The following is a 16,518-nucleotide window of genomic DNA, read 5'->3' on the forward strand; positions in this document are numbered from 1 at the left end:
GGGCCCGTTCAGCCGTCTCTTCCTGCTTGGAGGGTCCGAGGGGCCCGTTCAGCCACCTGTCTCCGCTGGAGGGTCCGAGGGGCCCGTTCAGCCTCTTGCCTTGTCAGCTGGGGGTCCGGGAGGACCCAGCCGGCCTCCTGATCTGCTCGGTCGCCGTCGGTGCCTCCCGCCTGGCCGGCCTCCTGACCTGTTTTCTGGGCTATTGGACCATCAGCCTCCGGGCCGCCCCCCTGAACTTTTTTGAGACTATTGTCTGGGCCTCTGCGCCTTTCATGAGCTCTTTTGTTTGTTTGCTTTTGGACTATGCCTGGGCCTTGGTGCTGTTGTTTTGGACGTTGTTCCTGTGTTTTGTTCTGTTGCTTTCCAGGCTCCGTTGTTTGTTCTTTTTTTTGTTTCTGGCTCCTTGTTTGGTTTGTCTATAGGAACAGGTTTGTCATGAGTTATATGTGAATCAGGACAGAATCGAATAGTTAGAGAGATCGAGTTGGAAACAATGTGCAGCAAGCAGCGTTGGTCAAGTTACTTGAAAAAAGTAACTAATTACTGATTACTTCCCCCAAAAGTAATCCCGTTACTTTACTGATCACTTATTTTCAAAAGTAATTAATTGCTTAGTTACTTTTAAAAACACGATTTACAACCTGAGTAGGTGATAAAGCGATAGATCTTTCAGCCCAATTCTACTTTTTCTGCATAATCCATCATACAAAATGTAATCAAATGGAAAAGTCTCTTTTATTTAACTTTATCAGTTTTAATCTTTTAACTTTATGCATCAAGCAAACATTTAATTATATGCAACATTCTCTGACTTGAAGAAATTAGTTTAACATGTAAACGTATTTTCTGCACATTCCAGCACATAAAATAAAATAGTTTTTTGTGTTTACACTCAGTCTTTCAAATAGATGCAAGTAAAACACAGCAGAAAATAAATAAAGTCAAAGACTCAGCGGTCCTGTTGCTCTATTTTCACCTGTAAAGCAGGCGCAAGTTTACCCTGGTGCAGGTGTGCTGCAGCGGTCAGTTGAAGAAGCCGCGAGTTTCTCTGAGTTTCCCATTACGTGGTAGCTACTCGGTGCTTGCTTGGAAGTTGTTCAATGTTTTTTTTCGCTGTAAAAAGAAGTTTTCTTCCCACGCACAGCGGACACAAATGTTTTTATCACTTTTTATGGAATCAAACTCAAAGTAAGGTCAGTACTTCTAAGCTTTAAACGCTGCACGCTCATACTCTCTCCCGCACTCGATATATTATCCATTGTTGATCTGCGCACAGCTGTTGTCACACTTGCCTACGTCACTGTCATGAGACATTCTTGCAAAGAAATCACTGTTTTAGTAACGCAGTAACGCAGCGTTCCTACGGGAAAGTAACAGTAATCTAATTACCGTTTTTGCATCCCTCACTTTACTCGTTACTTGAAAAAAATAATCGGATTACATTAACGCGTTACTGCCCATCTCTGGCAGCAAGTTGATGAGATGGAAATGTGCTAACAAGTGAAGAAAGTGTGTTGAGAAGAGTCCTTTGAGTAAATGATGAATGTAGAGAATGATGGATGGAGGACAGCTAGCGAAATCAGGAAGACGATGAGTAAGGAGGAAGTGAAGGCAACTATGAAAATGATGAAGAGTCAAAGGCACTGAGTTTTCAACAAAAGAGGCAGAAGATACCTGTGGAATGGAAAAGTATACTGGTAATGATATTCAAGAGGTATAATAACTATAAAACTGATGAGCCCGCCCCTCCCTGAGCCTGGTTCTGCCGGAGGTTTCTTCCTGTTTAAAGGAAGTTTTTCCTTCCCACTGTCGCCAAATATGACAAACTGCTCAGAGGGGGTCATATGATTGTTGGGTTTTTCCTCTGTATCTATTATTGTACGATCTACTGTACTATATAAAGTGCCTTGCGATGACTGCTGTTGTGATTTGGCGCTGTATAAATTGAATTGAGCCATACCATGAAGCTTTGGAGAAGAGTTGTTAAGAAAAGAGGTGACGATCAGTGAGTAGCAGATACAATGTTTGTTTTTAGAAGTACAGAGACGGAGCTGCTCTGTGTCTTTGTGGATCCAACCAAAGCTTATGACAGAGTCCCAAAAGAGAAACTGTGCTACTGTATGAGGAAGGCAGGAGTGGCAGAGTAGTGAGGTTATTTGAGTATGTGAGGCTGGTGCAGGACACGTGTGAGGACAGTGAAACAGTGGTGAGGAGTGACCGATGGGTTCACATCATGGGATGGATTACATCAGGGACTGGCTCTGAGCCCCGTGTCATGTGCAGTGGTGATGAACAGGTTGACAGATAATGTCAGGAACGAATCTCCATGGACTGTTATGTTTGCAGACAACACTGTGATTTGTTTTGAGAGCCTGCAGAGGTGGAGGAACTCTATGGAGAGAAGAGGAATGAAAGTCAGTTGAAGCAAAATAGAATATATGTGTGTAAATGAGAGTGAGGAAGGTGAAAAGCTGAACATGCAAGAGTAGAGAGAATTTAAATACCTGGCACCAACCATGGCTTGGTGGAGTAGATGGAGTCCAGGCTGATTTGTATAAGAAGGATAGCAGCACGAGTTAATGTGAATGTTTACGAGATAGTAGTGAGACCTGATATAATCAGTAGTGCAGAGACAGTGGCACTAGTTGAAAAGACACAAGGCTCAGTTGAGGATGCTAATTTGGGGATGACAGGAAAATGAGCACATCAAGTTAAGTGGTTTGGAGACAAAGTTAGAGAAGTGAGGCTGAGGTGGTTCGGGCATGTGCAGAGGCGGGATAGTGAACGTATTGGCCAAAGAGTTTGGAAGATGCCAGACAGGAGGGAAAAAGGTGTTGTGGTGACCCCTAAGGGGGACAGTTCATAGACGAAACACAAAAAGTGCAAAGCTTTCATCAAGGCATAAAAGTATAAAAATATTTTGCTCTGTAAATCATCTTTAATGAGTATTTGTCCCAAGTCAGGATTGCTGTCCGATCTTTGGAAGTACTGTACATCCCTACAATATAGTAGCAGTGTGAGTAGGCGTTGATCTGGCTACCTTTAGAATAAGCAATGTCACATATATACAGGCTTTCTGTTGATGCACGTCTTCCAATGTTTTCATATTCTGTCACAATGAACAAACAACTGGAACGACGAATGAGGACTGCTATCTCAGAAACACTTGTATAGACCGTAGGACCCACAGAGGCTCATATATATTCACTTTTACTTAAATATTAATACAAAGAAGAACACCTCAAATATGAACTGCAAATTTCAGTCAAGCTTGGACGTGTCGATTTTGGAGCAGGAGCTTCTTTCTTGGTCACCAATGTACAATTGGTAAAGTCCAAAAACTACATTTGTCCGTAATAATGCGTGTGTTGCTTTCACACACCTGTCTGCAGATCATATTCAGCAGAAGGACCAGTTTCTTGAAAATACACCAAAATGACTCAGCATTTGGTTATTTACTATTGTTTTCTAATGAGGGCTCACACATGTTAGACAGCAGACTTCCACAATTCTACTTCTTGGTCTAGTTCAGTACATTCAACCACAATCCTGAGGAGGACGGCTGACTTGACAGTTGTCCTGATGACAATTATCAACATTGTCAACAAACGGGGTAAAAAACAAAAGGTCATTTGTGAGAATGTTGACTGTATATTAGTTAAAAGTGTAAGGGAAACGTGCACAACTAACAGGGACGAGCACAGTATACTACTACACAGTATACTGCTGCGGTATAACTCAAGGTCGTTGCCTACAACCACATCTGCTTTGCCTTTGCTTTCCATGCAGTCAGCCTCTAGACCTGCTCTGTCGCCGCCACCTTCCAAGCGGTCAGCCACCAGAACTGCTCTGTTGCAGCAGTCTTCCACGCGGTTGGCCCCTGAAATGGCCTGTTATGGACTGTTGTGCCGTCGGCATCTGGGTCGGCCCTTGTTCAGTCTCAGACTGTTTTTTCTGGGCACATGGCCAGTCCCTGGACTGTTTTTGGTTTGTCCTAGGACTCCTGCTCCTAGGATTTTGGGTTTTGAACTGTGTTCCTGGACTCCAGCAACTTTTGTTTTGAACTCCTTATTAAAAAAGAAGATTAATGCAGTGTATTACTTAATTACTTGCTTGAGAAAGTAATTGGGTATATTATTTATTACATTACTTTTTTATTAAAAAAGTATTATTCTGTCCCTCAGATTATTTCTGAAATATATTTTGTGATAAGTTTGTTATATGACACTTCATAGTCATGTTACTGAATCTATGTGTCAACAAATATGTTTACTCTTGGTCTGCTCATGTCTGCTCACATCCACGACTAACTGGTTGAATAACCAGCCAGGCATTTGCCAATCAAGGTCTGAATCTGTCGCTCTTTTTACAACAATGAAAGTATTACAAAAGATTAGAGGAAATGTCTGCCCAAAGGGCTCTTGATCTGTTACAAGTGTCTCAATATGCCGTGCCCTCCCTCAGTCACAAGTTCTCAATAGCCTAGAAAAAGTCCTATAAAACCACTTAGCAGAGTGGTTTTATAAGAGACTTACAGGATAACAAATTATTAATATTAAAATATTACCTTGGAGCAAATTTTTAATTCAATTTAATTTGATTCATTTCAGTTTTATTTATATTGCACCAAATCACAACATGAGTTGCTTCAAGGCACTTTATATTGTCATGTAATAATCCTACAATAATACAGAGAAACCAAATCACCTCAGCAGTCAAATACAACTCAAACACAACTTAAAAAATAAAAGATTGCTCTATGATGATCTCACTATTGGTTAACAGGCTTTGCTACTGATAAGACCAAGATCCATTTGACTCCAGCTGGTGAACCCAACCCCTGCCTACCCATCAGATAACTTCTGCTGCCCATCTCCCACATTAATGTCATAATTAATTATACCTTAATTATAATTACAACTTAACACACTGCTAATGTGGTTGTCAGATAAAAGTACCTTTCTCTGTGTCCTTACTTCAGTTCAATTCAAAGCCGGCTAACATCCTCAAAAAAGTGTTTTTTAGGGCTTCACATGTCGACTACTTCAGCTGCTGAAGGGAAGATCTGTGTGCTTGCCTATTTGCAAGCAAAGAGTGAATAAAATGTTATAGTGGCTTCTAGAAAGCCGAAATGCTTCAATTGCCCCCTGGTGCCTAGCTGCATCCCATCCAGTGGGGGTCAAACTATCCATCCTATTCTGCTTATTAATTCAGGGTCGCTGAAGGGCTCGAGCCTATTGCAGCTGCCATAGGGCGAGAGGCAAAGTGCACTCTGGAGAGGTCGCTAGTCTGTCGCAGGACTAACACTGTCTGTGCATGTCTTTGGACTGTGGGAGGAAGCCGGAGTACCCAAAAAAGAACCTATGCAAAGTTTAAGTAGTTCTTCACATACTGTTCTGGGTCCACTATGGGATGCGGTTCCCTGCATATTCATCATAATCATGTATCTCATTCTGCCAGTTCTGATTGGCTGGTGATTGCAATGAACATGTCGGACCAAGCCACCCACTGTTAAATATAAATATTGCATAGTCTTTATTCAAGATAAGCCCCTCCTCTTGCTTCATCCCAGCAAGAAGGGCCGTCTGGTGAGACATCTCACTCATGCTACTCTGAGAACCGGGGTTACAAAGTAACCTAAGGTTCTCATTCCTAGCATTTCTCACTATGGAAAAATGGAGGCTCCCGTATTGTTAGACAAGCTTATCTCAAGCAGTCATAGAAATAGCCAGTATCTCACCTATCCAAGTGCGGACCCAGAGCCCAGCACTGCTTGGGCTCTGGGTCCGCACTTGGATAGGTGAGGACTCTGCTTGAAGCTGAGACATCCAGCCTGTAAAACCGGACAAAGGTGAGAGGTGAAGACCAGCTTGCTGCTGCACAGATACCTGGATTCACATTCCTCTGAAAAGGGCCCAGGACACTGCCAGACCATGAGTGGAGTAAGCCTGCAGGCATTCTGGTCCCTGCTGCTGCAGGCTAGTATACCAAAGAGCAATCACCTCCACAATCCAAAGTCAGAGCCATTGCTTATGGCTCTTACGAGGGCCTGCCTTGTAAGGCCTAAAAAGCTGGTAATTACTCTGAAAGTCCTTAGTACAATCCAAATAAAGTCTTGCAGATAAGATCGCCTTACTGGAGGGTAACTGGTATGACAGCTGATCTATGGTTAAAATTTGGGTTCAGGAGAGATGAGCAAACCGTAGCTAGTAGTGACGGGAATTAGCTAACACTCCTGTCTGTGGACAATTAAGCAAGCTAGCACATCCAGCAGATGCCAGTCGTAACTTTTTGTAAGAATTCCCTGTAACAAGATCAACACTGGGAGTAATTTTATATATATTACTGTGATGATTCACACATACATAAGACTAATTGAAACCATCAACCAAGAAAGAACTCTCTTCCAGAGAGTGCAAACCTCTGTAAAGGCAGCTCTCACTCTGGGCAGTATTTAACTCTAAGAAAATCGTGTTGTGTATGTAGTCATTTTTTCCTTTCTTTAAAAAAACATACTTTAAGAAGTTTGTAAAGCAGTAAAACTCAGACAAAACTCAGACAGAAGGTTACTTTGATTACACAAACATTATGCAGCAGTAGGTAATGCATAATAGGTACTGACTTGTGAATAATGACATTAGAACCTTATTATAAAATATTATACTAACTAGGCAGCTCATTATCCTTGTCTTGATAATACCTTCTTTGAAGATATTATGCATATTGGAGTCACCTTGAAAGAAAGGCAGATGCAACATCAGAGCTCAAACGTGACATGATATTTGGATACATCTGTTATTTAGAATCCCCATATACCAGTATCATTTCCTAGTAGTTGGCAATACAAACCAAAGAACGTAGTTTTTGGTTTGTATTGGCAAACCAAGCTGAAAAAGACAGCTTTATTTGACAAACAGACAGTTAGGGTAGTTAGGGTAAGAGGCTGAGGATCACAACAGGAATATAGGAAATAGAGTAAGTTATTTTTAATCAGGGGCCCTGTGGGGGTGCTTAGCCTAAGGAAATCACGATATCATATTTTCCACTTCTACTAGAGTGTATAACAGAAGGGAATGGACCCCCTCCCCACTGAGACTAATGGAACGTAAAGTGGACCTAAACCATAAATTCTGATTCAGTCAAGGGACACCAGTAACCTATGAAATGCAAACTGTTCCTATGAATGTCTGTGATGCAGAGGATCTTGAGGGTCTTAACAACAGCAAGTGATAAAGTACAGATAGTTTGATTAAAGAAATTTCTTGCATTTGCACAATGTCTCTAAAATTAGAAATAAGTGATGCTGAAAAACTAGTTCATGCATTTATTACTTCCAGGCTGGACGACTGTGATTCATTATTATCAGGATGTCCTAAAAACTCCCTGAAAAGCCTTCAGTTAACCCAAAATGCTGCAGCAAGAGTCCTGACAGGGACTAGAAAGAGAGAGCAGGTTTCTCCTGTATTGGCTTCCCTTCATTGGCTTCCTGTTAAATCCAGAATTCAAAATCCTGCTCCGAGGCTGCTGGGGACTTCCCATAATGTGTTTCTTCTTCACTCACCTTTTCTTTCACTCATTATGTGTTTATACACCTCTCCGTATTTAATCATTATTCATCATTAACTTCTGGCTCTCCTCCACAGTGCGCCTATTTGTCTTCCTTCCCTCACCCCCAACTGGATGTAGCAGATGGCCCCGCCCCTCCCTGAGCCTGGTTCTGGCCGAGGTTTCTTCCTGGTAAAAGGGAGTTTTTCCTTCCCATGTCACCAAGTGTGGTCTCTTGATTGTTGGGGTGTTCTCTGTATTATTGTAGGGTCTTTATCTTACAATAAAAAGTGCCTGCTGTTCTGATGCTATATAAATAAAATTGAACTGAATTAATTTTAATTGAACTGAATTGAATTGGCTAAAATACAGGTCACTATGGAATTACTCTGTAAAGCCAGAGTAGCAATACTTGCCCTGCAGCAGCATCCCTTCATTTAAACAAACTGCACTGTCTGTGGTGGATTCTATCTTTTTTATAACAATACTTCTTTGCAAGAAACCTTATGCCATTGGAAAGCCTGTTAATATCCCTTTAAATGAAGCTGCATTTGTAAGGACAAAGCATTTGTGTGTTAAAGAGCAGAATTGAGTATTTGGGCTGTGCCCATAAAAAGCTTTCCAACTCTTCTCTGTCAACACCAATCAGCTCATTCTGCTGTTGACCCTTGTTTGGTCTTGTTCAGTAGATTGGAGGATTGAAGAAAGAAGATTATAAATTGCATTTCATTCAAAAAATGGTCAAACTGACAAAATATCACATTTGACCTCTGACCTCTCCTTCAATATCACTAGACTGCTCTGATGGGCAAAGTGATAAAAATGCTATTTAAAGCAATATTTCTTACTGCCATTGTTTGTACTAACACTGATTTTATATAAACTTAGAGAAAATAAGTTCCAGACAAGTAACATGACAAAACCTTTTGTAGAGATGGTCACACGTTCTGATGATAAATTAGCAGGACTTAGTTCTTACTTCTAGAAGCAGTAAGTATGTACTGGTTTTCACAGTCCTGTGAAAAACACAATTTTCACATGTCTGTAATTAAAACGTATTAGTTTATATCTTAGAAATCAAATAATAAATTATAGCTTTGTAGAATAAGTCTAATCGGGAGGTTGGTGGTTTGAGCCCCAGATGCTCTGATCTGTATGCCTAAGTATCCTTGGGCAATAATGTGTTCACTGGAGTTTGAATGTGTGTGAAGGTTAGATAGAGAGTGCTTAGGTGTTGAAAAAAGTGCTAGTGTGAATGGTTGTGTTATATAAAACAGTCTGAGTGCTCAGGTAGAGTAAAAAAGCACTAAGAACCAAGATGTGACTGCATTTGGTAACCAGAGTGAAACATAAGAGTGAAACTTCTGGTTGAGGGCTAATATCAAATTAAGGAATAATTTATTTTCACGAGGACCACCATCACACTGAGCAGAAGGAGTCAAATTAGCTCATTTCAACATAATATTTTGAGGTTTGTGAAAAAAATTGGAATGGGTGACTATTGGATCAAGATGTTTTATGAAGGTATGAAAAACTACTATATAGCCGGCTCCCAGTGATATTGCACTTCAGTTCTCAGATCCAGTGCTTACAGCCATCTTTTACAAACAATGCTTGATTACTCAGCACTAAATCTGTTAAGTTCAACCAACAAAACTACAATGACACTAAACGTCCTTTTGAAAATTTGTGTCTGATAGAATGTTTCCAATTCCATCTTTTCACTGTATTAAAAAAATCATATTTTCTCTTGTTTTGGACATTTTATATATTAATGCAAATGCAGACAGTTACTCCTCTACATAAGTTAATCAAATTAAATGTTGCAATTCTTATTTTTTGAAAAAATAAATACTGAATACCCCTGATTTTACTATTGCTTGGAATATATAGACCACAACAAATCCTTTATTTCAAACCAACAGCTGTATTTAATTTGCTCACATCAGTACTTTGTGTAAATTGTGTCAGAAACTCACACTCTTTGGACATTCCAACTGCAAAGCACTTCTGTAGGCGGCAATACTGACAACGGTTCCGCGTCACCTTGTTGATAATGCAGTTCTTGTCCCGGTGACACGTGTACACCATGTTTTTCTGGATGCTTCGGCGGAAAAAACCCTGCAGAGACAGATACATATAGGAAGGCAGGGGAGGGTGGGGATGCATTATAAAAGCAGCGTCTCACATAGTTATCCTCACTTCACTTCTAATCTTCTGCAACTGCATTTTTGCTAAAACATCCACACAGCTCCACTGAAATCCTCTGGTCACTGGATATCATAACGTCACAACAGTGTGTATAACAATGTGCTGGATGTTTTGTTTTTTTATTGCCATTAATACTGAGCAAAAAGAGAGTGTGTCCCAGCTGGGAGCTTCAAATGCTGCTTTGAGCTGGGAAATTGAATACAAGCAGGAACAGACACTAAAGAATTTAATGGTATCAAAAAGTGAGGCTGCTCGTACAGTATGAAAGACTTAACCAACAACTTGCCATATCTGTACTTAAAGTAATGTTACTTAAAGTAACATTAAATTTCTGCAGAAGACCAAATGAGTGTTCTAATAATTAATTACTAGAGGATTTCAAATGAACTCAATCTGTGAGTCTGTCCAAAAAGTTTTAGGCAACAAAGTGCCTAAAAACCTTGGGTTAGTGGAAAGATGTGTGTTGATGGAGACGATCATTTCTATTTCAGAGACTCTGCTTTGGGATCTACAGGAGCTGGATTAAAAGGAAGATGATTTACTTGCATAAATGGCACTAACAATTCCAAGTGAGTTCCTTCATAAAAGCTGCTCTTACAGCATCTTAAGTGAATAACAAAGAGACCTCCTAAACTGAATGAAGGGACAGAATGGACACTACTGCTCAAATGCTCAGTGAAATTACTGGTGTTGTGCTGTGTTTGAAATATAAGTTAACGAGCTAAAGGCCAAATTTGTTTTTAAGGAGCATTTTTGGTTTAAATTAAAAGTTTTCCCACAGAGTGGCTAACCACCATCTTCAGTGCTTTTGGACTGTTCTGACTTGCAGCTGAACAGACAGTCCTTCCCAGCTGGGTGCCATCAAAATAAGTTTGTGATAATATTATTCTACAGCATGCAGTTATTAACAAACATAAAAAAATGAAACATTATTATCTTGCTGTTCTAAAAGTTCCTTGTAAAGCCTTTAGTTATTTACACTTCTGATAGCCATCAATAAGCTTTGGGCATAATTTGGTTTGATATTTGAAAACGATGCTTGGTAGAGTTTATATAAAGTGGTTGGTTTCCTGGCCATGCTTAACCTGGCTGTTAAGCATGGTTCACAAATATTCAATAGGATTGAGGTCATGGCTTTTAGAAGGCAGTTCCAGAAGCTTCATGATTAGCCTGCTTTATTCATCCCAAACCAGTTTGATATGCATTTGACATCACTGTCCTGTTGGCACACCCAGTTGTGTCCCAATCGTAAAGATATTGATATGAGGTGAATTTAAAGAATCTGGAAGTACTCGCCCTTCTTCACTATTCCCTCAACTTTTTCCATTGTGCTTATACCACTAGCAGCAAAACAACCCCAAAGCACGATGCTTGACAGTGTTTATGGATTTCAAAGCCTCACCTTTGAAATCCATGAACACTTGCTGTAGCTCAGGTGGTAGAGCGGGTCATCTGCTGATCGGAAGGTTGGTGGTTCGATTCCTGGCTTCCCCTAGTCTGCATGCCAAATATCCTTGGGCAAGATACTAGCCAAGTTGCTCTCAGATGCATCCATTGGAGTATGAAAGTGTGTGTGAATGTTACTTAGAAAGCACTTAGAAAAATGTGCTTGTGTGATTGGGTGAATGTACAAGTTGTGTAAAGCCCTTTGAGTGCTCAGAAGAGTAGAAAAGCGCTATATAAGAACCAGTCCATTTACCTATATATCTCTTGTTAATATAATCAAATAGCTCAAGTCTTTGTCTTGGTTGACCATAAGTCTCAACAGGATCTTGAGCTTTATTGTGAAAGGTTTATGTGGAAAATAAACAAGCGGACATGCGATGGTTTTACCGTCGTTGTTGCTAACGACAACCCATAAAAACAGGCGCTTGTCCGTCCGTAGTGTGGTTATTTTAAATATAAGAGAAAGAGAGAACTTTAAGAAATGAATATAGCCACTACAGTGACCATCAAAACAATGAAAAAATATTGCTGTAAACTGTTTATTTTGCGACACCACGAAACAAACGGTAGCGTAAAATGAAACGATAGACGTTTTTATATCGTCATCCGATATATATCGTTATATCGAACAGCCCTACCATGTGGGCAGCTGTAAATCTCAGTAAAACTTGAAGCTGTCAATATTGGAGCCGGGGCTTCCTTCTTGGTCAGCACTCTCTCAGTCTATGTCAAGGTAAATTGCACTTCACTGTGGACAGTGACCCTGGTGTTTCAGCAGCTCTCAGTTCATTGCAGGTTTGAGTCTTGGTGATTCCTGGATTGTTCCTGAACATCCTAACCAATTTCTACTCATCTGATAGTGGAAACTGAGTCTTCTGACAGGTTATGGCAAAGTGTTGACATATGTGAATAGTACTTACGTACAACTGTTTGAACTGATGAAATGAATTATGAAATGGCTCCAAGAGGCCCCAGAGAGTAGATTCTGTTCATGTGGACATTGCATTTTCAGTGGGAGAAACTTTTCATCACTCATCCAAGTCTCTTTCTCAGTCTCCCTAACCTTATAAACTGTAGGTTTACATGACTGCAACTGGTACAACTGACTAACAATGGGTCGTGAGGTCAATTTCACCATCATTAATATGCAAACTCTTGTGACCATTGACCAAAGTACCATGGTGGTACATTATAAATTGATTTCCCCAATATATAAATCATGGTAATCCACCTGGAACTGAACCGGATACACTACATGACCCTTTTGTGCAAGGGGACCTAGTCCTTCCTGTGGACCAGAGAGGGGGGCGGGGGCGTTGAAAGCCACTGAAATGTTATGGCTTGAGAAAATGCGCCTCAGCTGTTCCTGGGATAACCACATTTACTCTGGGCCGTCTTGAAATGATGCTCTTCTGCTTTCCTGGCCACTGTGTCTGTGGGGATGTTTGTACTGTGTTGTAGCGTCCTGATGAAACCCAGTTTCTGCTCCAGTGGGTAATAAGACTCAGACCTTAAATCTGTATTGATTTACAGTGCACACTGACTTTTAAATTTCCCCAATAATGATGGAAATCTTGTCTGCAATGGTGGAGAGGTTGACAGATGAGATGAGGTCAGGCAGGAGTCTCCGTGGCCTATAATGTTTGCAGATGACATTGTGATCTGTGGTGAGATTGGGGAGCAGGTGGAAGACCTGGAGAGGTGGAGGCATGCCCTAGAGAGAAGAGGAATGAAAGTCAGAAGAAGCAAGACCGAATATGTATGTGAATGACAAGGAGGCAGGTGGAAAAGTGAACAACTAATAAACAGAGATGAGTTTAAACAGACGACAGAAGAGAGAAAATGCAGGGGAGAGAAGAGTGCCAAGGGTGATTTGAGACAGGACAGCTGTAAGAGTGAGAGCGAGCGTTTACAAGATGGTAGTGAGACCTGCTATGATGTATGGTTTGGAGATGTTGGGAGTGAAAAACGTCAGATGTTAATATTCTTTTTCACTGAGAATGACTGAGATAGACAAGACAAATAAGACAATTTGTCCTGTTTGTCTTATAAGACAAGACAAGTTAGAGAGGTAAAGCTTATTTGGATACGTGCAAAGCTACTGCATTAGACAAATGATGTTTAAGATGAAGCAGACAGGCAGGAGAAAAAGAGCAAGACGTCAGAGGAGGTTCATGGATGTAGTAAACAAGGACATGCAGAGGGTTGGTGTCTGAGAAGAGGTCCCTAGGGACAGGGTGAGATGGAAGCAGATGATCTAAGTAGTAATGCTTTTTGCTGAGAGATATGACAAACTACATACAGTGTTGGGAAGGTTACTTTTAAAATGTACTCCACTACAGATTACAGATTACATGCCCCAAAATGTATTTTGTAACGTATTCCGTTACGTTATTCAATGAGAGTAACGGATTCTGAACACTTTGGATTACTTTGGATCATGCTTTTTACAACTACATGAATGTACTATTGCTGTGTGATTTATTACTATTACTGAAGGTTACACTCCATACCAACACCAGCTAGATGTTTAAATCTTAATATATATGAGTAACAGTAGCTGGACATTAGGTAAGGCTGCACTTTTTGCAGCGATCTCGTATAGAAAACTGTTCCGCGCGTATATAAAACAGGTCCGCGGCTCCGAACCGTAGTAAAGGGACCTCTGGCTAATACGTCGGGTTCGTGTTGGGCTCGTAGCTGAAAACTAGCTTTACTTTGTTGTCTGGGTCAACTTTGCTAGCGAGAGACAGAGAGAGGCGTTGTAAGCTTACTTACAACTGGGCTATTATTATTAGGGATGCAACGATACCAATTTTTTCAAACCGATACGATACCGATACTTGGATCTGAGTACTTGCCGATACAGAGTACAAAAACCGATACTTCTACCACACACACACACACAAATGCAATGAATTGGAAGACAGGTTTTATTTTATTCTCTGACGATAATAAATAATATCTTAATAAAAATGACCACAAAAAAATTTCAAGTGAAAAATAAGCACTTCTGTTAAATTATTGCAGAGTCTCCACGTTGTAATTTAACAAAATATCACTGAACTATTGGCACTGTCTCGAGCTTTCGGAATAATAAATAAACACTTCTGTTTGGAATAAAATAAATACAAATTAGGTTTGAGAATAAAATAAACTTTTAAATGCAGAGTGCAGAGTGTCCATATTGTAAACAAACAAACAAAATAACGAAAGTATTTGGCATTGACGAACGAACTCCCCATCTGCCCGTGGATCATCAGTCCACTGTGCCGTTAAACCAAGGACTGACATCGCGCACACACTGCTTGTCTTTACCTCTTTAGGAAGTTTTGGCACCATTATCTCCCTGATGTGTGGGCGGCTGGGAATTTCATATCGCAGCTCGAGTGTGCTGAGAAGAATCCTATGTTTTCCACGACTGGCATTGGCTGGTCATCCAGAGCGATAAAATGAGTCAGAGCCTCTGTTGTTTTAACTGCCCGTGGATTTTCTCTTGACATTTTTCATCGCTTTTCCAAAACCTGAGTTAAAGTCGGCTGTTCCGGTCCACACTGCTGACATTTTGTTTAGCCTAGCTACAGCAGCCTCCAGTTTCTCTTTTTTTATCTGGAGCTGCCAGTCTGACTCGCCTAACCCTGTGCCTGTTTAGCACGGGATGTCCCCCTAGTGGCCAATCTAAAAAACTACAACAAAAATCACAAGCCTCCCTCTGATTAATGAAATAAGTTAGTATCGGTTCATGGTATTGGTTAACTTTTACGAGTATGAGTACACACACATTTTACAGTATCGGCCCCGATACCCGATACCAGTATCGGTATCGGTGAATCCCTAATTATTATATTTACATGCTTCCAGCTCCCATTTCTGGTTGGTGAATACTCGCACTTTTCTACTCTTCTTTTTCTCCCTCCCTCTCACAGACACATCACGGGTATGGCAGTCCATTCTCCCTGCAGCACGGACAACACTGCCCATGAGGCTACATTGTTTAGGGTGAAGCTTGTAACACTCTGATATTGCCTTCATATTAAATCATTTTTGTGAATAATAATTTTTAAAAATATTTCTTCACGTCATTTTGCGGGCCACAAGTAGAGATGAGACACAGGCATTAGAGCCTCTTAATGTGTGTTTTGTTTGGGTTTCCACCAGCGTGGAATTACCAAAAACAGAGAGGGCCTAGCCTAACATATGAAACAGGAAAAGACCGCCGTGTAAACCATTTATTTCAGCAAAGTAACTGTATTCTGAATACCACCTTTTCAAACGGTAACTGTAAGGGAATGCAGTTACTCATTTTTTGTTTTTTAAATACGTAACGCCGGTACATGTACTCTGTTACTCCCCAACACTGACTACAAATTAGTGACCTGTCAAAATCTAAACTGTTTTACAGTCTACATGATCCATTGCAAGGAACTCAAATTTTAAAAACATGTAGGATTTGGAAATTTTGAAAAACTTTGGTTTCTGAAGTTGTGTGTTTGAGAGCGTCTTCTACCTTGCATGGAGAAAAATAAATAAATACAATCTGTGGATAGTTTGAAAGTGGACCAACATCTGTGTCTTCATCAGTCAGAACACTTTAGTGCCAAATTTAACCAAGTGACCCATCCAAGCACAAAGAGAACATGCAACCTCCATACAGAAAATTTTAAAAGTGAGCGTTTGAACCCAATTGGAAGGCAACCAATTGGGTGTGAGGGGAAAAGAAAACAAGAGGCAGGAAGATGAGAGCAAAGGGAGATGGGACAAAACACAAACTAAAGGAGAGAGCACGATTTTTAATCATGTTGAATGATGCTGCATGCACACTGGACTGCCCCCTTAAAGGAAAGCAATAAGGAAGATGATTCATATCCTCAGAAAGATCTGGGACACAACAGCAGGTTTAGGAACACGTTTGTTTTGATGCAGAGTGGCAAAAAGCAGGGATGCAACTAAAGAAAGTAAGAGTCTTCAATATCCTAGTCTGCAGATATTAATTTAACTCTTAAAATGATTTTTATACATCATCCAAATCCTTTTGCACATGGTTGAAGGCATTTCTGCCTCAGGAACTTCCTTCACTATGGAGAGGTTCCATTTGCAATATCTCCCTGTGACAGATGGGAGCTTGCATTTCCTTTCATTAGGGAAGTGGGATGATGATGGGTTAGAAATTAGATCACAGGATTGAAACTGCAGTCTCTGTTGCCCATCTTGCTTCAGACTCAAGCATCTGTCAAGTACCAAGCAGCACACTTGGTAGCACGGATACAAGCTGAGCTCAGCCAATTGTGTCTGAGCCATGATAGCACGTGAGCAGAC

At 40.6% G+C, this 16,518-nt stretch overlaps 1 protein-coding gene across 4 annotated transcripts in view; it reads right to left on the reverse strand.

Annotated features, from left to right (window-relative positions):
* LOC113014142 (retinoic acid receptor beta) overlaps positions 1 to 16,518 on the reverse strand; it is a 192,781-nt gene that overhangs the window by 37,794 nt on the left and 138,469 nt on the right. For all 4 annotated transcript variants that reach the window (XM_026155468.1, XM_026155469.1, XM_026155466.1 and 1 more), the window contains one exon: positions 9,525 to 9,666. In XM_026155468.1, coding sequence (XP_026011253.1) covers positions 9,525 to 9,666 — 142 coding nt within the window. The remainder of the gene's footprint in view (positions 1 to 9,524; positions 9,667 to 16,518) is intronic.

Source organism: Astatotilapia calliptera, chromosome 22 (genome assembly GCF_900246225.1).
Source record: "Astatotilapia calliptera chromosome 22, fAstCal1.2, whole genome shotgun sequence".
Taxonomy (NCBI): domain Eukaryota; kingdom Metazoa; phylum Chordata; class Actinopteri; order Cichliformes; family Cichlidae; genus Astatotilapia; species Astatotilapia calliptera.